This window comes from Nannobrachium achirus, assembly GCF_963921795.1.
Source record: "Nannobrachium achirus genome assembly, chromosome: 11".
Classification (NCBI taxonomy): Eukaryota; Metazoa; Chordata; class Actinopteri; order Myctophiformes; family Myctophidae; genus Nannobrachium; species Nannobrachium achirus.
In genome coordinates, this window is record NC_137820.1 from 47740262 (window position 1) to 47764247 (window position 23986).

Consider the following 23986-nt stretch of genomic DNA (forward strand, 5'->3'; position numbering starts at 1 on the left):
ATTTCACTGGGCATCATCTAGCATTTTTAAGAGGTGACCCCAAGCTATAAGAAACAGTTGAGAAAATAACTTTTACTAACAAAATCACGTTCACCCCCACGGCTCCCGGACTACATTTGATACATGGGACCTCAACCTACAAAAACACTAGTGTTGAACATGTACAAAATCCATTTTACACTCTCTGAGTTACATACTTACAGACCCGTACAGTCTCTTTAAGGACCCTTGGCTTGGGAGTCATCGAACGAGTCGACCCCATGTTATCTCTGCACTTTAAATAACCCTATGTAGGTTTAAAAACCTTTTTATTTATGATAAAAGATTCAGTTCCTTGTCTGTTTTCATATACTGTACATTAATCCTCACTATGTTAGATAACTTGTTTTTATCTTATTAATTTGATATCTTCCATGCTATCACTGTACAGTAGCATATACAGCTATAGCCTTAAGCCTTCTACATAAGCTAAATAGTCTTGCAATTCATAAAGGGTGCAATGACTTAGCAGCCATGTAGATACGATCCACTCAATTAAATTCCAATCAACTCGGGGCACCCGCTGGCCTACTGGTCCAGGCGCACACCACTTAGGCAATGCCACAAAGACATGGATGCCTGGTGGTGTCGCTGGTTCGATTCCCGATCTGGATGACCTTTGCCACGTGTCACTCCCCGTATCTCTCCCCCCATTTCCTGTCTACTATCCTATCAATAAAAGCCCAAAAAACAAATCTTAAAAAAAAAAAGATCCAATCGACTCCATGAGGACAATCAAGAGGTGAAATGCAGTGCTGTTGCAAAGTTTTTTTTAATATATATTATTTTTTATTTCAAACAGCGTTCACACAATAAATACACTTTATTCAGGAGGCACATTCACATCAAGTGCTAAATAATTTCATGCATGATCAAATGTAGGCTACAAGTCTGTTGTGTGTCAAATGCATTATGCTGACAATAAATGGAAAATATTGCTTCAGTATTTGGCACGGTTGGAAATGTAGATTTTCAATGCGTGGTGAAGAATGTGGTTGCATGGTTGGTAGGTACATGATTAAAGCGGCACTATGTAACCTTTTTATCAATACAATGTAAAGTGTATTTTATTTTCTCAAAACTTTTATCCCACAATTTTGTAACCCATTTTTCACCCAGTGCCAATTACCTAAGCTGTAATCCTGGGCAGTGGGCACTACTCTCTCTCTGCCAACCTGGGGAGTAGCTGTGAGGGACAAAGCAACCAACTACACCGCCGTGCCCCCCCAAAAATGTAATTCTGTCCAATCTGTACGGTAGAGTACGTTAATACAATATAACTCATACAGTTGTATTTTTGTCTCCCTGCTCTGCTATCAAGACATTTAGAAAGGTCATGTCTCACCTAGACAAAGAATCTGACACAAATTTTGACCTGATGGTCAAGATTCAATTTATCTCCTAAGCAAGCAGGCAGGCTCTACTAGCTCAATGGTAAACAGTAAACCGGATTCAAATCTGGGGTAGAAGAGGAACGTTACATAGTTTTAAAACAAATGGAAGCTTTTGTGTTACTTTGGTGAATTAAAAACACAACTGAGGGTTAGCCAGAAGTATATAGCACAAAGTGTTTATGTTCACAAGTTTCAACAGAACAAGAGTAATGCATGGTGCCTGGTAGAGGAGATTTACCAGGCTTTCATATTATGGGGGATAAGTTACGTACTTCAGCACACACGCACGCACGCACGCACACTAGCACTCACACACACACAGACAGGGGGAAAAAATGGATTAGTATTGTTAGTGTTCCCCATTGAGGCTAATGGCAGGAAATAGCCAATGGTACCCACTGGTTTCAACAGCAAATGCTATAAAAATTGTCAGCAAGCTGAAGCACAGACATAAACTTGTACCCCATAATGTGTTAAACCAGCTGAAGGAAACAAACTGTACTATAGCTCAGTGACTTAAGGTACCATTCCAGTAAATAAATCATGGACCCATACAAAGAGTTGCTATTGTACATTCTATCACACAGTCAATCCCCAGAGGTGTTAGAATAATATTCACTGAACCATGAGGCTATTTGTGTTGAATACATTTAGCTGGAGACTAATGATTTACTGCTGTTGTAACACATGTTAACTTTTCCAACCCTCATCATGTGTATGAATATTGTTTGTTAGTAAAACTAAAACAACTAAAACATAATAATAATCATAATAATAAGTAAGGGATATACGCCTGGCCGAGCGGTCGTTATCGAGAAATAAAAGAGGTGAAATAAGCCAAGGGGGTTATCAGGCTGTCAGGACTTTTATTTCTCGATAACAACGGCTACTCAATAAAATTAATAATTTGACTAAAAAGTTAAAACTAAAAACAAAACAAAGTATTTCCTTGCTTAGAGTAGTGAAAGTATTCCACAAGTGTTCCACACGGTCGCCTTGGAAAACAAGGAAGTGTTGGTCAAATAGAATCCATTTTGTGTTACTGCATCGTCTATTTCTTGCTTCAAATATTTTTAAAAACATTCTTGAGAGCAACGTTTGGTCATAAATGACACTGTGTGTTTGTTTACATAGCTTTCATGTTGGATACGGCATAACATTCACGCAGTGCAGCCTGAGTGCAGCAGGTGCTCTGAGCCTTTGATTAGGCATCGGTCTGTTATAGAGTGGAGCGGTCTGTTATCAAGAAATAACAGACCGCTGATTTCAGCGATAGACCAATCAGAATCAAGCATTCAACCAAGCTGTGTAATAATCATAAATAATAATCATCATAATAATCACAATATTAATAATGTTGAGATAGTAGTAGACTATTTACATGGGATATTAATACTTAAATCAGACAAAGATTTTAAATTGCAACTGGTATTGCATTTCAACATGGCAGAGGAAGTGAAGAATGCGACATATTAGTTCTTAGGTGGCGGGTACGTCTCAGGACCACCCTGTAACAACTGCTACAAATCACTAGTGATTTATTTCACCTGGATAAGAGTACCTGGATTATGTTTTCTTTCTTTTTTTTAATCTTCAAAATAAAAAGCACAACATCATAAACGACATACCAAAACCCAGAACTATATTAGTCACTCTCACAGTTTTTATACAAATGATACGAGCAAAAAATCTGATAAATAGACCTTTACTTAAATACTTTAATAATTTTGCTCTAAAATCAACCAAACGGGTGCACTTGATCAAACACCGTTTCAAGAGACAAACCAGTCATTTTTCCTGAAGGAAAAGGTACAGTAAAGGAAGATTTTTTTAACTTACTGAAAATAACCAATCTACAATGCGTAGTGCACCGTGAGCTTGAAGATCATCCAATGTTGGCGCGTAACAACACGCCACGCAATCAAATATAAATCGGGCATAACTGACCCCATAGGGTGGATTCCTGATCATTCTCTAGACAGATAAATATCCTCGGTAGGCACCATGCAGAGAGGGGTTACAGCCCGGCCACACCTAGGGCTCTGATCTCACACAGTTCACTGTCCAACCCAAAACGTGCACTGCTCCATGTGCACTATATAAAGTGTTATTCCCCCTTGATCCTAAAACCCATGTCTGCCTTCACTGGTTCTTGATTTACTCTTAAATGAAGATACTTCTAATTCCCACGTATACACAAACACACAGGGGGAACAGAGGACTATAGTGTACCAATGCTTCGTCCTCTCATAAAGACACACACGCACACACACAGGAACTGAGGACTATATTGAACCAATCTTTGTCCTCACACACATGCAGGCACACAACCACACCCACACCCACACCCACACCCACACCCACACACACACACACACACACACACACACACACACACACACACACACAGCAGAGGGACTAGGTTCTGCGTAGAGGGTGCCACATGGAGACTGGCTTTCTGAGCGTGGCTAGCATCTGGTTCCAGTGGGTGATTCCCATCCCGCTGGCCTCTGGGCCGATGATCACATGACCCAAGTTCTCGCCACGGCCGTCATCGGTCGCCTCCGCTACCGTCACTCTGAGAGACAATTCCTAGACAGACAGAACGAAAGGAGAGGCATGGTCATGATTTCTAATGTAATTTTCTTTTGGTTTTAGACTGAACAAGAGATTCAAGATGATTTAATTTCACATTCCATTAAACGATAAACAAATATATATATAACAGACTCAATATGTGCATAAAGGAGCTGGGAGGCGTACTGCATCTGGAAAGAATAAGATTTACCCTGTCAAATCGAGACCTCTTTTCCAGAGAATCTGGTCACCAATCATTGTTATGCCAACAGTTGAAGTGAGTAAACAGTGTTCTGCTGCCCCCTAGGGACATCTGTCAGTATTTGTTAAACATTTTTTGAGTTGTGATTGCTCTTGATGCTGTTCGTCTAGCCTGCTGGGGCATGCTGGGCATGTGTAAATTATATTACATGTAACTGCGCAGTACCCTTCTATCATAACCTTATTGTCTACTGGTATTATAACTTGTTTTAAATTGTATCACAAATGTTGGACATTGTTAGCACTGGCAGCAATGTCCAACACAGCACTTGTTCAACACCGCTTGAATCTCTAGACAGAAAGCAAAATTAGTTAATTTAAGTATCATAATCAGTTTAACCCCTTTTTATCAGATATTTGAAAATACCTTGAATAAAACATTTACATTTGGGGGTCCTTTAAATTAAAACTATCCACTGGTACATGAACGGGACAGTGTGTTTGGTTGTGCCGTTTCACCTGCAGAACGAGGGAGGGGACAGAGAAGATCATGGCTTCGTTGAAGATGGGGTTGGTGTCGTCCCGCTTGGTTGAGGTCTTCTTCTTGCTGATCTTCCTGCCGTCCTGCAGGAGGTAGACCTTCACAAACGGATCTGACAGGAGGAGGTAAAGGAAAGGAGAAACGGATGGGGAAAAGGAGGGGAGAGGAATGACAGAGGAGGGGGAGGAAGGAGGATGGTGAGTGAGGGAGAGAGAGGAAAGGAAGCAGAGGGAGACACTTCATTTTTAATTAACATCGTTCACTCATTGGGTGGTTAGCAAGGTACAGCATACATGTGTTAATGACTGTATGGAATCAGTGCTAATGGGGATGTGATGACCTGACTATTCAGGTTAATGGAACTGTAATTATAGTTGGTCTCCACACAATGACTTTATTACTGGCCACTACACAGAGGCGCCACAATAATGGTGTGAAGAAGAGCTGTCATTCATGCCTGCTTTGTTTGTATGTTATTTTTTTTATACAGAAGAACAAAACAAGGCCGCCTTCATGTGTGGTTTCAATTCAATCAATTCAAACGTAGTATACTGCAAAACTTGTATAATAAATATAATAAAGGCTCAAGACACAGAGACCTGTCATTGTCCCCAATGTCCCACCATGAGCAAGAAAAAATGCCTGCGCTGCGGAGTCAGATGCATGACTTGCAATAAAAAAAAAGTGTCACGGTCCAATGCTGTTTGACAGCTGTTGTCGGTAGATTGTATACAACTATAGCCTATGCCATTATTTCACAAAATGCTGATACAAAATGGACTGACGATTGCAGACCACAAAAGCCTACTGGAGCATTTTTCACATAAAAGCTGTTTCTCAAAACAAGTAGAGCATGCTGAAGTTGTATAACGAACTCAGTTGTTGAACACACACACACATTCTAAAATGACTCTGAATTCTATACATTTACGATAGTATGTGCTGTGACAAAATATCAACTCAAAGATAGCTTGAGTTTTGTTTATTTAGACCTCGTCTTGCGTAGCCAGACAACTATTCCACCATCTCCGAATGCATTGGCAAATTGTGGGAGGCAGCAGTATGGCCACGCGAGACTATTTAGAACAGGCCTAGGCCTATTCATTTAGAGCAGGGGTTGAGGAGGTTCCAGGTGGTCCGCAGCTGAATGAAGAAAAGTTTAAAACCTGTTTTATACTTCTGCTATTCAAAAACAGTCGATCGACAAATGTCACAACAGGGTATCATTTAAGCTTGTATATCTGCTATTTTTGAAACATTTGGAAAAGATCTTCAAAAAGTGTGAAAAATGTGGAATAATTGAGAAATATTTTAACAATGGAACTATTCTCCTATTTAACGTCCTTGGGACAAAAGACATTGGGGCCGCTGCCAAATACATGAATTAGTTGGTCCCTGACATGCACATGACATGGGGTTTCTGTTTCTATGATGGCACAGGAGCACACACGCACGCACGCACGCACGCTCGCACGCACGCACGCACGCACGCACGCACCCACACACACAAACACCCACACGCCCGCACGCACGCACGCCCGCACGCACGCACGCACGCACGCACGCACGCATGCCCGCCCGCCCGCACGCACGCACGCACACACACACAAACACAAACACTCACCAGCCATTGTCTTTCCGTTGGTCCAGATGAGGTTCTTGGCCTTGGCGACCACTACAGTGAGACGCTCCGCAGTAGGCAGGTAGCTCAATGACAACAAGATCTCTCCTACAGCATCTACAGTCTGGACACACACACACACACACACACACACGCGCGCACACGCGCACGCACGCACGCACGCACGCACACACACACACACACACACACACACACACACACACACACACACACACACTTTTCATTGTTATTGGTATTGTAGGCTCTGTTATCCTTTTGTCCATATTTCAGTGATACCGAATTATGAATTCTAACACCAGGGCTCCACTAGGAATTTTGAGGTTGGACACCGTCACCGACGGCGGCAATGGAGCACCCTTCATTGATTAAAAAGGGCACATTCCTTGCGTTGACGCTAACGTGATGCCCGATGGTAGCAGTGGAGCCCTGGCCAAGGTCTGTCAGTAGTTGTTGCTTGCTTCCTATCATCAACAGTATCATTATTACAACAGACAGAGGTTGCAGTTCCGGTGAATGTCCAGCAAGGGGCGTCATACGCCACCAGATCACCTCACTCTGAATTGTGAGTCATGCCTCAGTAGCTACTAGTAGTCAGGTGTCAGGGATCAGTTTGCTGGGGGGATGGGATGGGGGGAATCCATGCCTCTGCTCTCTGGTCATCAATGCTGCCTGGAGATGTGTTTTATCCCTGCTCCTGGTCAGACTGAATTGAATACATGCATATCCTTTTGGGAAATGTAGACTGTTTGATAGGTTTGATATTTATGTTTGATAACATCACAGTTTAATTTTTTTTAAAAAGGGGAAAAAAGTTCATGCTAACCACATCAACACTGGTATCGCTATTCTGGTCCGATTTGTCAAAAATGTGAGCATTTTTAAAACAAATTTGTTGCAACAGCTTGTGAGTATGTAGAAGTGTTGTATGAGGAAGTAAAAGTGGTGATTTAATGTTTTGTTATAATAATCAAAATCTGCAGTAAGTAACTACTTACTAATAGTTACTAAACTAAAGTTTTCAAATAATTGTAGTATTTTAGTAGTATTTTTAATGGAGTACAATATTTGCCTCTGAGATGTAGCGGAGTAGAAGTAAGACATGTTTTAATAGTCTAGTAAAGATTCCTCAAAATTGTACATAGTAACTTAGTTACTTTAGTTTACACCACCACAGGTAAGCCCAATGAAAATGATTACATATTGAAATACTGGCTGATGGAAAATGTCTTTTGGGTGGTGATTATTATAACAGAAACGGAAAGCATGATCACCCTGAATGTACCTTCCTCAAGAGGCCAGCTTCACACGCCAGGTGTTTTACATCCAGATCAATACATTGCAAGATAGGGAGGGCAGAGAGTGGAGAGATCTGCCTGTCTTTTTTTTCCCAAATTAACCATTGTTTTATGTTTCAACCATTGAAAAATATCAGATATACAAGCTCACAGTAGGGCTGCGGGCTTGTAGATCTGCTATTTTTGAAAGATCTCAAAAATCATTGCAAATCTTTGAATATATATATTTTTCAGGGTCCCTGGAACAAAATATTTTGAGATGGGGGTCTGTGGTCAAATACATATAATTTTGGGGATCCTTGACATGAAAAAGTTTGAGAACCACTGATCATAGAAACATACGTTTTTCAGAAAACGTTAGGATTTAGGAGATTTTTTTAGGTATTTTAACCTTAATGGCTTAAACATACAAACAGTACAATTAATTATACTTTGGTCAGGTCCATTATTTTCCAAAGAATGCATTACAGTGTTTCTCACCAACCTAACAGTATCACATTCATTCTCTAGAACACTGCTAATGAGAATAGATGGAACATGGGGGTAAATGTCTTCACCTCGGCCCATAGAAACCCCCATGTGTGATTATTTTCTCATAACCAACTTGCTTGACAGTGTCATTATTCCTGACTTATTATAACCATATCATATATCAAATCATATATTGTATCCTAAGGTATTATATCCTATTCTAGCTAGGGGCAAAATGATCAATCAAATAACTAATGAATCCAACAACAGAATGCATTACATTACAAGTGTAAATCTTTACTACAGTGTTTACAAGTTAGTTGTGATGAGCATTTGTCATTATTTTCTAGACTTCATTACCTAATTTTACCAGCATTTAAGGGTTTGGGAATTTTCAAGGTCTGAGACAGTGGGTGGCTCACTTAAACACAAGATAAGATAAGATTAGATCAGTGTGGTTCCCACACTTTTAGCTGAAGACCAAAAAGAGAAATTAGCTTAGCTTGTGGATCTGCTATTTTCACAAATTCTTAAACATTTTTACATTTATTTATGGCAATTATTTAATTTGTATTTATGAAATACAAAAAATTCCATAAAAAAATTGTCCGTGACCCAAACATGGCTCCCGGCCCCCTGTTTGGAAACCAGTGGATTAGATGACAGGAGTTATTTATTAATCCCTGGAGGGACATTCTGGTGTCATAGCAACAGCAACAGCAGTTAGAATGAAACAGCAGAGAAACAGGTAAGAGTGAAAAACATACCAATTTAAATAAGAATAAATATAAAATAAAACACAAAACTGCTATAGTCCTAGATATCGACACTGGATCTCTGAATGAGTCAATAAACATAAATCATTCAATAAAACTGTCTATTGTCTATCAACACAAATGAATATGTGTACACATAAAGAAAATGAATATAAGTACAGTATCTGAACGGTTATCCTCGACAGGCATCTGTCAAAATTCACCATTTACTATTAGGTTACTATTACTGCTATCTTGGGCCTCGCCTAATGATCATCTCTATCAAGCATCTATACTGGAGCAATTGGTGGCAAACCTAAACCAGAATGTTTAGCTACATATTCTCACAAACACCTCTCACAAACATAGCCACCACGTCGAACAAACGTGAAAATTTACAACTGTCCACATTTTAAACATGCCACTCTTTGAACCGCATTTATTTCAATTTAACAACATCTCGCCTCACGCAGAGCAGCCAGTCCTGACATAGTATTCTGAACATTCTGGCCAGTGCTGAAACGTCAAAATGATCATCAGGGTATCAAGTTACAGAGGGAGGGAGGGGGAGGGAGGGGGAGAGGAGCTGAGCAGAGTAGAGTATCGAATTACAACAGAGGGGTGTGTGTGTGTGTGTGTGTGTGTGTGTGTGTGTGTGTGCGTGCGTGCGTACGTGCGTGCGTGCGTGCGTGCGTGCGCGCGCGCAAGTGTTTTTTTTTCCCCAAAATTTTTTTTTTAAATTTCTTTTTTTTCAAAAAACTTTTTTTTTTCAAAAACTTTTTTTTTTCAAAAAACTTTTTTTTTTCAAAAAACTTTTTTTTTCTCAAAAAAATTTTTTTTCTCAAAAAAATTTTTTTTCTCAAAAAAAGAATTACCCATATTTGGCCATTACACACACCACACTGCCGCAACATGGCAGTGAAGGCCGCGCAGCTCTAGACTTTTGCGGCCCGAAGGGCCGCAAACTTCTAGTTTAATATAAGCCTAATATTAGGCTACATGCCAAAAAACACAACACAACAAACTATAGTTCCATCTATCCACCCATCTTTGTCTGCTTATCGCAGAGTTGAGTCACGGAGCAGTTCCAGCAGAGAATCCCAGACATCATTTTCTCTTCTACATTTAACCAGCTCTGCCTTGGGCATCCCGAAGATCCCCCCTGGGGAGGCTCACAGGATGCATCATTACTAGATGCCCCAAACCACCTCAATACTTTCAGTTCTGATCTTCCTTTCTTTTGTATCGAGTAGAGTCAGATCTTCCATCAGTGAAAATACAGACAGCCTTTACAGAGTGGAGTTGATACACGGTCAGCTATGCTCATAGCTCTACAAAAAGGAACCCCTTCGGACTGATCAGAATCAGTGGTTATTATTCAGACTCGGTACACAGTGTAACAGCGGTTGGGCAACTGGTTTCCACCTGGAAGGCCCAGGTTTGACTGCCTGTCAATATACAGTAACATGTATACTTTTGTACAAACCATTACCCATTGAGCATAAAAACAAAATGCTGGATAAAGTTATTAATCAATTTCAAGATGTATGTTTGGCTTCACGTGAGCATTTCCCATCATTGTACCTAATTTTACCATCATTCTTTTGGTCTAAATTAATCGCATAGATTAAAGTGAAAATCGGTCTGATTGATATATAAATGCATCTTTAGTTATATCACATAGTATCAGGTAGCCTACCTTGTTGACATCCTGGAGGTACAGCCAGGCATTGAAGGGCCGGATGCCCAGGTCCAGGTCGGTCAGTTTGAGTTCTGCGATGCCGGCGCTGATGTTTCGCTCGTCCGTGTCGATTCCGAAGGCGGCGAACCTCAGGCTGTACTCATCCAGCGCTGCGGGGTCCAACATCACAGAGAAACGCTCGTCAAACACCACCGTGAAGGCGTTGGCTTGGATCTGGGACACAAAAAGACAAGACCGTCTCCAGCTGATAATTGGAATGGCATTAAATGAATACGCTGCTGTAAAGCAGATGCTGTTTTTCCCCTGTTTCTCCCAATTTTCAATCATCACCATTTTTTTCTCCTCCCATGTGTACAGTGTTCCCTTTCTCTGCCAACCTCCACTGTTGGTCCGTGGAGGGTGTGTAGACAATCACATGCTTCCTCTGATACACATGGAGTCACCAGCTGCTTCTTTACACCTGACATTGAGGAGTTTCTCCTGGAATGCAAAACCTCTTAAAACCCTATACAGGAGTTCCCCAGGGGTCTAGGCTGCGCTCCTTGCGTCCCTCTACACCAAAAAGCCTACATTTAAATTTTGCCCCAAAATAGCCGATCTACAAGTTTACAATGCGTCACAACAGCAACATGTTGTGAGCAGAGTACATCTGCTATTATCACTGAATGTTCACCCCAATAGGGACACTAGGGTTCATGTGCTTATTAACACGCTCTCTCTCCCAGTTCCCTGCTGAACATGTGATTGGTTTTGTCTCTCCGCATCACAGTCTGGAAAGCCTCGTATCTCCAAGGGGAGGTGGGACATAGAATGTGGCTGGAATCCAACCATGACTTCCGATTGGTCTGTGGTGCGGGGCGGGGAGGGACAAATACACCAGTGTGTATTGGCTGGCTGATGATGTACAGTAGCTACCCTAACCCTACTCTGATTCGTTGAAACAACATCCAATCAGCAACAACGTCGCCTACGTCATAACTGACGTTAAGAAATACGAGTCAACTGAATCATTTCCAGACTGTGATGCAGAGAGACAAAACAAGGATAGGTCCCTGGACCCCACTTTGAGACCCAATGGCTTGGCAGAGTGTTTCCAGTGAGCACAATAACACGCACAATATCAGAGCCCTGGGTTCTGATATTGTGCATGTTGTTGGCTCATGTTGTTGGAAGTAAGGAAGGGGCCCGATTTCTTGCCAATGTGGCTGCCGTGCATAGCGTCTATTGTTGTTTGCTGGACCGCTGACAGGAATCGAACCCAGGTCCCAGGGGTGGTGGGCAAGTAATTAACCTCTACACCCACAGACACCCAAGCTGCAGCTTTGACTTTTATTAAGACGTCTTCCGTTTATAAATGATTATTTTTATATCATCCTTTACAATCATTGGCTTAGTGCTATGTGCTTGCTGTCTCCCTGTCTTGAGTTTACATTTGTGCACAGCCGCACAAATCCAACAATACAGGATGCCCTGATGAAGACATAAGTTGATAAACCTAAGTATGGTTCTATTCTTACAATGCTATAAATAAACCCAATAAACATACTGTATATCATAATTCCTTCAGAACCGCTTTGACCAAATTACCGTCTCTGTAATCTTGCGGTGCAGGGATTCGTGTGTGAGGTCATGCGCAGCCATAAAACCGAAAGCCACGGTTATGTAAATACAGTTGGAGGAAGCGGACAACCTACTCTGGCTGATTGCAGTGGGTTGGTTTTTTGTTTGGGCGGCTCGGATGGCCAACAGCGTTGCAGATGGCTCTCTGCAGAGCGGGCGCATTGCAGGCCAAAGACACAGCGTGATTCAGCCCTGATATATTTATAATAAACCCAAATGTAAGCCTTGTCTTACAACCCAGGACGCTTAGAACAGCTGTTAGTTCCTTCATTACAGTATCTCCCTGAGGATCCCTGACTCGTTTAGTTTACACAGCTCATCCCACACAGCTGCTTACATACACATAGCTGCACCTGCGCTATGTGCCATTAAAGACCGTATGTCATGTCCCGAAAATCAACATTACTAGTCCTTACCCGTTCAAAGATATGAGCTCCGAAATGATGTGCAGTGTGTGGGTTATGGGGTGTGCACTGTGCACACAGTATATGAGGGATGGAAAGTAACTTTCTGGTGCTTGCATGATAATATGTAGGTGTAGGAGCATCAATGTAAGAAATACCCGTTTCGTTTAAAGGCTACAGAGATACTGTGTACCGTTCTACATGACAACATCTGAAAGAGGGCCAGCCAAAATTATAGTATAGATGATACAATAGGTCACATGGTTTTTCTACAAAATGGTCTGAAAACAGGGGCGGGACCGTATCACAGATTGATTGCGTAGTAGCTAGGGGTGGGCGATATGGAAAAATACAATATCACAATATTTTACCAAGCTGTATCACAATACACAATTTTATCACGATTCTTTTTCACATTGGTTTTTATGGTTATTTTTCAAGTTACTTGACAGAAACTAGACTCTCTGGGTTCCTTTTGGGAGGTCTAATTTGAACTTTATAAGTAATGAAACCAAATCTGGTTTCCTTTGTATACTGTCAGAGTTAAGTGGAGACCTTGACACAAGTTTGAGAACTACTGATTTAAAGGTTTAAATTGAATTCTGCAACACATCTCTGTATTAACGATTAAATGGGATTTCTTACAAGGCTCCCTCAATTGTATCACGATATATACGATACCTCTGAAAAGGCATATCGTGGAGACATTGTATCGTGGAGACATTGTATTGTGGAGACATTGTATCGTCTCAACGATAATTATCACCATATCGCCCATCCCTAGTAGTAGCGTAGTACCGTATCACAGATTGAAGCTCATAACGCGGCACGACACGTTGTGAGCTTGTAGATCTGCTGTTTTCCCTGTAGTTTGGATCCCAGTTTGGGCTCTAGAAGTCTCTCTACAGTAAAGGTTAATATATATGAATATTTATTACCTCATACAAAATTAATGTCCTTTTATTTGTTTATAGGATGGACTTCCTCCACTCGTGACATCACAACTGAATGTTGGGAGCGGGGCAGATTTAACTGTTCAAACACCCTTTTTTCCAACATTTATAAAACATAATAATTTTTTATGGGAATGCCAAATTATAACATAGGCCTATATACATTCCGTTCCACATTATTTGAATATCCAGCATTTACAATAAGCTGTCGCCCTGCCTTTAAGACTTAATAATGTGGGCGCCTGGTGGCCTAGTGGACCAGGCGCATACCATATAGGCATTGCCATTTCGGCATCAAGGTCACATGTCACTCCCTGTCTCTCCCCCATTTCCTGACAGTCTACTGTCCTATCCAATAAAGGCAAAAAGCCCAAAAACAAAATCTTAAAAAATAAATTAAAAAAAAAGACTTAATAATGCACTCTGAAGTTACCAAGCAACTAGTGATGTACCATAATGGAATGACACATCAGTGGTGTAAAGTAACTAAGTACATTAACACAATTTTGAGTTATTTTTACTTATACTGCAGTATTTCCAATTTCCAGTACTTTTACTTCCACTACATCTCAGAGGCAAATATTGTACTTTTACTGCACTGTAATTATTTGAAAACTTTAGTAACTAGTTACTTTGTAGATTTAGATTATTATCACAAAACATACATTAGCCATTTCAGCCCTATATACCTTTTGGCCATTTGAAAATAGCCGATCTACAAGCTCACAATGCAATACATTTTATACTTATATTTGAAATCACATTCTGCATAATTCTGCACATTCTTTCTACTTTTGGTACTTTTAAGTACATTTTAATACCAATACTTTTGTACTTTTACGTAAGTAAGTAAAAAGTAGAATTCCTGGACTTTTACTTGTAACAGAGTATGTCTACATTGTAGTATTGATACTTTTCCCACCACAGGGAATGGTACAGATATAATAATATACACTCCTACATCACAGTTCTCTGGAGTCTTGTCGAGGTGTGAAAACGACACAAAGCAGCAACACGTTTCACAGTGTGAACATGCTTAACGTATTTAGGCCTAGAATTATTGAATGCTTTAACCTGCGAAAAATAGCAGATATACAAGCTCACAGCGCGGCACCGAGTGCCGCACTGCGAGCTTGTAGATCTGCTATTTTTGAAAAAGTCTTGAAAATGTGTGCAAATCTTTGAATATATGTATTTTCAAAGAGAACGTTTGTTAACTCAAATTTTGCTTCTGGGTGGTCCCTGGAACTAAATATTTTGAGATGCGGGTCCGTGGCCAAATACATATCATTTTGGGGGTCCTTCACATGAAAAGGTTTGAGAACCACTGACATAGTAGTCTCTCAAGAACAGACCAACTGAGCTCCAGTTAAGTGAAAAGGACCTTTTCTTTGACGATGGCTGGCCAGATTGCTGACATAGAAACATGGGTTTTTCGAAAAATCTTAGAAGGATTCAAAAGACACTTATAGAATCGGGTCAAAACTCTAATTTTCAAGATTTTTCAAAAATAGCAGATCTACAAGCTCGCAGGGCGGCACTCGGTGCCGCGCTGTGAGCTTGTATATCTGCTATTTTTCAATAGTTAAAGCATAAAATAATGATACACAAAATGTGTACCCGTTCTAAATGGGTTAATGCATTCATCACATTGGTCTCGCACAGCAGCTCACAGCCTGCACATTTCAAAAGCCTGTAATAATTGTGTTGTGCTGCACGAGTTGTGATGATTAAAAATATTCATGCCTTGAATAAGTAAGTCTGAACTTAACCCGATTTTGCTTTACTCAAAGGCTTGGTGCAATCTCTGTGCAAAGGGTTTACAATAAATATTTAATGAGGGAAAGTCAAAGAAGGAAACTACTGCCTGACTCTGTCTCCCACTCACATTTCCTACAGTCTGTCACACATGCTCAACAACTGATGTTAACTAGTTGAAAATATAATTATAGTCTTAAACTACTTTATTTAAGTTCTTTACTGCTAATAAATACACAGCAGGTGTTAAGTATAATGTACAATCTGATCACCAGTAATACACATCTACAGTATACACCAGGCATCTTCAACGTTTTCAGCCCAAGGACCCCTTAGTTGAGAGAGAGACGAAGTAGGGACCCCCAAAACCTATTCATAGATTCCATATAGTTTCATTGTTTGACAACACAATCATCAGTGTATTTTGGATTCATGTCAATTTGTGTTTTCAGATATTTAACCACTTGAACTGTCAATACTTAATAAACTTGACCTTTCACTCCTGTACTTAGTCTGCTCTTTTTCGCCTCTACACCAAAGCTCTTTGCCAAAAATAGCCGATCTACAAGCTCACAACGCCTCTCAGCGCGAGGCGTTGAGCTTGTAGATCGGCTATTTTTGGCTAAAGTTCTCAGAATATGGACGCTAGGGTTCAAGTGGTTAAATATAAAAAAGGAGGAAAAAAAAGTTTCTATCACTCAAAGATTTGGAGGACCCCCTCTAGTAACTCTGGGGACCCCCTAGGGGTCCCGGACCCCCTGTTGAAGACCCCTGGTATACACATACTGTACACTTTGAGTGGCAAGTACACCCGCGCATTCACTCAGAGACTTGTTCACATCATGATCTCTATCCATTTCATGCACCCAACAGCACCACACTAAATGACATCATACACGCCTCGCACTGAGGACCGTAATGGAAACGAGACGTATGCTTTTTTGCGTTATCCTTTTGATTATGGTGGGTCTATCTATCGATTTTTCTATCTATCTATCTATCTATCTATCTATCTATCTATCTATCTATCTATCTATCTATCTATCTATCTATCTATCTTCAATGAATGGATATGCACAGACTATGGAAGGTAGACGCCTCCTTCGGCTCTATGGCATATGCCTCGGGGGACCAAGGGAATCCGTGGGCATTGCTTCCAAGTGCGTCACACATACAGACGTTGCTAGGCCAATCAGAGGCAGGTGGTACTTAAGCAGCATGTAAGAACAGCTGAGCCGCGCAGCCACGCAACATCAGGAAATGGATGGATTGATAAGACCCTGGGAAAGACGCGCTGTGATTGGCCAGTAGTCGCTTGACTAGCAGCAGTCCCATAGTTTTTCCAGGAAGTCCGGACTACAATTTGTGCACGTCGCTCCAATAAACTGCAGAAGCGAATGAGGCATCTAGCTTTTTATATCTGTGCTATGGACAGCGGATATGAGGCTAGTTTTGTTTGCTGGAAATTAAACCACTTCCGGGTTCTTGTTGAATCTGCTGTTCCTGTTAATGGCCCAGCAGATGTCACTATTTCACCTTCTACTGACGCCAAGACATTTGTATCTCAATGTTATCTCTATGAGGTTTTGCACTTGATTTTATGATCTTAGTACCGCCACTTTTCATGAACACTTAATGTTTTCAATCGTTAGTTTAAAGTCTTTTTTAAATCACCATGATATGCGTTTAGTGAATTGTGGTCACATTCATTTTAAAATTAATGATGAAGTAGGCCATGTTTCTAGGATTTCTACTGGTTCCACGGGGTGTTGAGCCGCTCTCTAGCCAATAGAATTAATTTGATTAATTTCCGTGTTCATTTCTAGGAAGGACGGCGGATTTGCACTCGCTGAAAAATAGCCTTCATTTACGATCTGTAGAAACCAATGGCGTGAGGCTGTCCATATTTCTTTTACGGTCTACGTATGAGACTGATATATTGTATTGTAGATTATATTATATTATAGTGTATTATATTACATGGTATTATATAGCCTATTCTCAACATGTTAAAGCACATTGTGCTATAGTCTATGTGTGAGAGGTGATGTGCTGATGATTATTGTCAGTGTGTGGACAGCACAGTGTATTGGAGGTGTGCAGTAGGATGGATGCATTCTGGCTGAGTTACAGCCTGGGAGATGATGAGGCCTGACACAGAGCCAGAATGAGCTCATAAAACCCTGCGTGCCAATGAGAGGGTGTGTGCACGCGCCGCTTTATGGCTGTGTTTGTCAAGCCGTGCTCGCGTGGCTCTCTCTGCAGGCCAGGGGTGTCACACCAAATTCTGGGCCCTGGGTACAAGGGTTCACTGCGGGCCCCCCATGAATGTTCTTGATGCATTTTGCATCATATGACCAGTTGTAGCATGCTGAAATACTAAAATATCTAAAAACACAAATTGAACACAAAAAATAACTCTATAATAAGAGGTGAGATGGTCCTTTAGCCTGGGAACGCATCTATTACGCATTATTCTTTTTATTGAAAAATAGCAAATATACAAGCTCATAGATATACAAGCTCACCCGCGCTGCAAGCTTGTAGATCTGCTATTTTTGTCTTTGAATATATATTTTTTTTAAACCTATGTTTCCCATCTCAAAATATTTAGTTTCAGGGACCCCCCAGGAGCAAAATTTGAGTTACAAATGTTCGCTTAAAAAATACATATATTCAAAGATTTGCACACATTTTCAAAAATAGCAGATCTACAAGCTCACGAGTGCCGCGCTGTGAGAGAGAATGGGAAGAACTAGAACAGAGAGAAACAGGTCAAAACGAATCTGACAAGCTGGCAGATAGAGGTAGAAAAATAAAGGTGTAAGACAGCAGAGAGATAAGCACACACCAGCAGAGAGTCTACAACCAGGCCTCACTCTGAGGAGCTGATGTCAGCAATTCTCCTCCTCCTCTCCTCTCCTCTCCTCTCCTCTCCTCTCCTCTCCTCTCCTCTCCTCTCCTCTCCTCTCCTCTCCTCTCCTCTCCTCTCCTCTCCCACAAGCCTCTATGTCTCTCTGTTTGCCTCTGTCTCTCATCTCTTGTGCCCTTCATCCTCAGTGTGTTAGAAATAACAGTGATACTGTAATAACAGAGCTGTGATGTTCATATTCATATATTACTTATTATTAGACTCGGTTTGCAGGCACACATGTAGACATCCTTGTACGTGGGTACGTGTGTGTGCGCGTGTGTGTGTGTGTGTGTGTGTGTGTGTGTGTGTGTGTGTGTGTGTGTGTGTGTGTGTGTGTGTGTGTGTGTATGTGTGCATGTGTGCGTGTGTGTGTGCTGTGTGTGTCTGTGTGTGTGCGCACACATATATGTACATACACAGTTAGCATGCAAAGATCCAGACACACTCTCCCCATCTTGCTGACACGCTTGCAGATAATGCACACGTGTGCACGCACACACACACACGCACGCACACACACACACACACACACACACACACACACACACACACACACACACACACACACACACACACACACACACACACACACACACACACACACACACACACACACACAGAAGAGAGGAGTGAGGTAGTGTGTGAGTGTCAGGGGGCTAGCATGCAACGTGGAGAAATAGAGTTGTTCCAATCCCATCTATTTGTCACAGTGGGCCACAGTGTTTGTGTTCGCTGGTGTTTCACTTTAAATGCAACACATCCACTGTGAGTGAGAGCTCTTCAGAATGCTAAAACAAGTCTTTTTTGCCACAGAAACAGTTATTAGCGAAGCCACCCCAACCTCCAATGTCTCATAAACGCAAGACTACTAGAAAAGGTACGCTCAGTGGAGTGCAATGATAATACTTACACTGTCTGATGCAGTAAAGTCTCCCACTCTCTCACTTTGTGTCTAGTGCACGTGTCATGGATGCACAGGGTACTGTATGTTGTCACATTTAGTGTGTCTATCTATCTCTCTCTGCACAAAATCTAGGTGGGTGTAGTAGTGGACACACGCACGCACACACCACGCACGTACACACACGCACACACACACACACACACACACACACACACACACACACACACACGTGCGTGCGTGCGTGCGTGCGCGTGCTCACATGCACAGTGGTCCACTCACCCTGGAGACGCCCACGCTGATCTCGTCGGGTCCCAGGGACACCCTGATGAAGCACCCGGGGAAGTCTCCCTCCTCGCGCTCCAGCAGGTCCTTGCCCTGGTGCAGGGTGATGTGGAGGACCCCTCCCCCCTGGGCCCCCTGGGGGACCCCCTGCCGCTGCTCGTACTCCAGCGTCACCTCCAGCTGGCCCACCGTGAAGTCGTGGCCAAAGTTGTGGGCCACGGAGGAGATGGAGCTGAGGGAGTCCGTGGACATGGAGCGGTTCAGCGGCACCGCCGAGGGGTCGAACGGGTCGCGGTTGATGAGCTCCAGGTGGCCCCCCAGGTCCCGGTAGCCCCCCTCCAGCGGGGTGGTGTCGCCCAGGGCCAGGCTGGCCTTGCGGCTGGAGGTGACGGAGGCACGCCGGTGGTTGTTGGCGGCCACTCTCTGGGGAGGACGGAGACGACAGGAAGAACGCTGTTTATAGGCTGTGTCACGATTATTACATCATTGTCTAATCCATGGGTCTTCAATAAGGGGTCCAGGACCCCAAGGGGGTCCTCAGAGCTACTACAGGGGGTCCTCCATATCTTTGAGTGAAACTTTTTTCTTCTTTTTTATATTAACTTCTTGAACCCTAGTGTCCATATTTTGAGAACTGTAGCTAAAAATAGTCGATCTACAAGCTCTCAACGCCTACAAGCTCACAACGCCTTGCAGCGTAGATCGGCCTTGAGGTTGTACAGTAGATCGGCTATTTTTGGCAAAGAGGTTTGGGTAGAGGGGAAAAAGAGCAGACTAAGAACAGAGTGAAAGGTCAAGTTCATTAAGTATATCTGAAAACACAAATTGACATGAATCCAAAATACGCTGACGATTGTGCTGTCAAACAATGAAACTATAGAATCTCTGAGAAGGTCGAGGGGGTCCCTGCTTTATCTCTCTCTCAACTAATGGGTCCTTGGCCTGAAAACGTTGAAGCCCCCATGTCTAATCGCAATTATTTGAAATATATATTATATTATTTTTATTTTTTTATAACAAATATTATTTTGTCATAATCATCATAATCATCATCCATGTTGAAAAATGTTCATATATTTTCAAACATTTTCAAAAATAGTGGAAATAGCAGATCTACAAGCTCACAACGTGTCGCGATGAGACACATTGTGAGCTTGTAAAATCTGGTGAGCTGGGTCTGTAAAATCGTTTAAAACGATTAAATTGTTAATCGCAATCATTAAATCGTTAATCGCAATAATTTGAGTGACAATGAATCGTCATGTAAAATATCATAATCGTGACGCTGTTCACTTTTTTATTTTCAACAAACCTCCAAAGCTCTTCTGCTCAACCTTTGAGCAGGATGGCAGTAAGATGGAGTACCACAGTCTTCACCATTAGTCACTGGTTGCTGCCCAGTGCCAAAACACTTCACTGTGATCAGCACTGTATAACCACAGTCTTCTACTGTTGGTCACTGGCTGCTGCCCAATTACAACCACAGTCAATAAAGCCCCTTTGACTTTGGTCAAATGTAAGATTTCAGATTTTAAATACATGATAAAACATATGTGGAGGTACTAAGTTATCCTACTGGCAGTGTGCCAGTAAGCAGGCCTGGAATTTCGTCATTTTAGGATCAATGCCACTTAGCCTTTGGTGTTGTCCATTTTTTGAGCGCACAAAGGCCAAATGCCGGGGCTGGAAAGCCATTAGAAAAACAAGATTTTAGTCCATTGAAATCATTTGTTGAATTTAAGGGTTAGGGATGATAACCTAATCGGCAGTGGAATAGATAAATGATGATATTTACAGACTGCTCATTCTCAGCCCTGCACTGAGCATGAGCAGTTCCCTGACTCCCCCGAGTCTCCATCTTTAAACCAATCCATTGATTGTCAATGGATTGGTTTAAAGATGGAGACTCGGGGGAATTAAGATTTCAGAATCCTGTAGACACTGGTGAAAGAAAGAGACACCGGTGTCTACTGTCTACATATTGACAAGAAAGAGACCGAGGAGAAAGTGATAGAGTCAGCTGGGGCATTAAGGCCACTGTGGCCTCAGGTCATGCCATTGGTTTGAGGGGCACAAGGCCAAACTGAGGGGCAATGGCGGTCATGGCCTTAATGGCCTCCATGAAATTCCTGCCCTGCCAGTAAGCCCTGTGATAAGCTTCCTCCAGAACCTACAGTACGTCATGAAAAAGTAAATGGGATTTTTAAACTGGCGAAAATATTTTTTTATGATTACAGCTGAGGTGTATTTGACTCCCGTGCCCTGCACAAACTAACACAATGCTTAATTTTCTGACAATACAGTAAATGTCTCCTGTGCAACATTAACATTACCTTCTGTCGGACCTCAGAGAAGGAGTTGCCATACTTCTCCTGCAGGTAGCGGTAGTCAAAGTTTGGGAAGGGAGACGGCGTCGGGAAGGTTCCAGACTTCCACAGTCTCCAGATGTTGATCCCGGCTACGCCCAGGAGGAGCAGGAATCCAACCAGGTACACCCCCACCTCCCATCCTGGAGGGTTACGCACCACTGGGGAGGGGACGATATGAAAGTTTCAGAATCACCATTATTGTGACCAAAGAAATCGCGATTTATTGTCACGATAATAAAAATATCCCAAACATCCATTATCTTGGGGGGGGGACATTTGCCAAAAAATAGCAGATCTACGTTGCGACGCGTAGTAAAGGGGAGCACACACTGGATGCGGGCGTCTGCGCAGCGTCGCGGTATTGCGTCGCCTTGCGGCAGACCCGTGGCTGCGTGCGTCTGACGCCGCCGGTGTGGGTTAGTTCATTGAAAATAATGGAGCCGTATTTTTTTACGCGCTGCTTCCGCGCCACCTCCGCGTCCGGTGTGTGTTTCCCTTGAGAATGTGAAGGAGAGGGAGATAGGGAGGGATAGAGAAAAAGAGAGAGAGGGAAAGAGAGAGAGGGGGGGGTATCTTTTAAGTCCCGTCTTCAAACACACATCCTTCCTAAATAGATGTGACTTTGTCTCTATTAAAATGCTCCTTCAGTTCTTAAATCAGCGTGGCTGAGAGCATCCGCTAATTGCCTGCCTCAGATATAAGAGCTGCCTTATCTCGGTGTACAGCTGACCACGATTCAGCCACAGCCAGCCACGCTAAGCCTTGATCATTATTCAGGCTCCCAGCGACGAGAGGAGAGGAAAGGAGGACAAAGTCTGGGAAACTAAAGTTTCATTTGAAGTTTTATTCCATCATTTAAGTAAGCGTTCTCATAGCAGAGAAACGGCATTCTTAACACATCGGGTGCCCAGGATTCAAGATTTAATCGGCAGTTGCCATGGAAACCTGCTTTTTTACCTTGTTTGAGAGCTCCAGGGGAAAAGTAATCAGAGTAAATGTAATCTGAGTATGTCCTGTTTATTTTCCCAATAGTATTTTCTTTCACTCAGAACAGAAAAATAACAATCACGGGCATCAGTGCTTTTGTAACGCTCGGTAGAGAAGGTCGCGTTTTAAACATGAACGTGATTTAAAAGTTAGATTAGGAGATAAATGCACTTTTGGGCAGCAGCATAACACTGCTCTCTACGAGGAAACAGATTAACTAGTCATGTGATGTCTTCACAGGTGGGTGGGTGCCTCGTACATTAAACTTCAGTTTACTGTAACAGCTCATCCGTGCTGCACGCGAGCAAGCGACGCGACGTCCCGCGAAATACTGTCCGCATATGTAGCATCACGATGCAGCTTGAACCAATCAAATAAATAAATAATAACATAAACTGTTTGGGGGGAGGGACATGGCACAACGCGTTATCGCTCGCAGTAGGTCAGGAAATCCTCGTTGAAACAAATGTACCGGTATTTTAATGAGATTTCATCGCTCGCGTCGAGGGCACACGTGGACATCAAAGAGTTTGACGCGTTGGTACGTCGTGAACCTCCTATGAGTTAATTATGCCTATTTCACAATGCCCAGCTGCAACATCTCCATGTCCATCACTCTCTGTCTGTCTGTCTGTCTGTCTGTCTGTCTGTCTGTCTGTCTGTCTGTCTGTCTGTCAGTCTGGATTTTACTGTGCAGAATATATTTTTTTAATTTCCTCTCTTACAAATGAACAGATGGTCCAATTATTCATGAAGTTTTTTTCCGTTTTTTGTTGTGGTTACAGTGACGCGCACACTCACAAATAACCACACTTGGTAACTGCTCTGCGCTCAGTCACACACGTTCAGTTAACTCAAACTGTGTGAAAGTGTCCTTCACACCCTCCTTTCTCACTGTAAGACTCAGAGAGTCAGATATATGACAAACATTACTGTCATATAAACATACTGCAGTGCATAAACAGTCATATAAACATAAACAATGCTGTCATATAAACATATCAACAGTCATATAAACATAAACAATGCATTCATATAAACATATAAACATTCATATAACTGTCATATTGGCATGGTGGTCCGGGCACCTGGACCACCTTTTCTGCGTGTCACTCCCCATCTCTCTCCCCATTTCCTGTCAGTCCTATCAATAAAGCCCTATCAATAAAGGCATAAAA

The 23986-nt window shown here is 42.1% G+C and overlaps 1 protein-coding gene across 1 annotated transcript in view; it reads right to left on the reverse strand.

Moving 5' to 3' along the window:
- Nucleotides 1-3851: 3851 nt before the first annotated feature.
- Nucleotides 3852-23986, reverse strand: part of syt12 (synaptotagmin XII) — a gene marked incomplete at both ends in the record, with an annotated part of 20237 nt that continues 102 nt past the window's right edge. The window contains 6 exons of the mRNA XM_080736696.1: nt 3852-4025; nt 4731-4864; nt 6377-6497; nt 10615-10830; nt 19450-19875; nt 21786-21979. Of these exons, the coding sequence (XP_080592822.1) occupies nt 3852-4025; nt 4731-4864; nt 6377-6497; nt 10615-10830; nt 19450-19875; nt 21786-21979 (1265 nt within the window). The remainder of the gene's footprint in view (nt 4026-4730; nt 4865-6376; nt 6498-10614; nt 10831-19449; nt 19876-21785; nt 21980-23986) is intronic.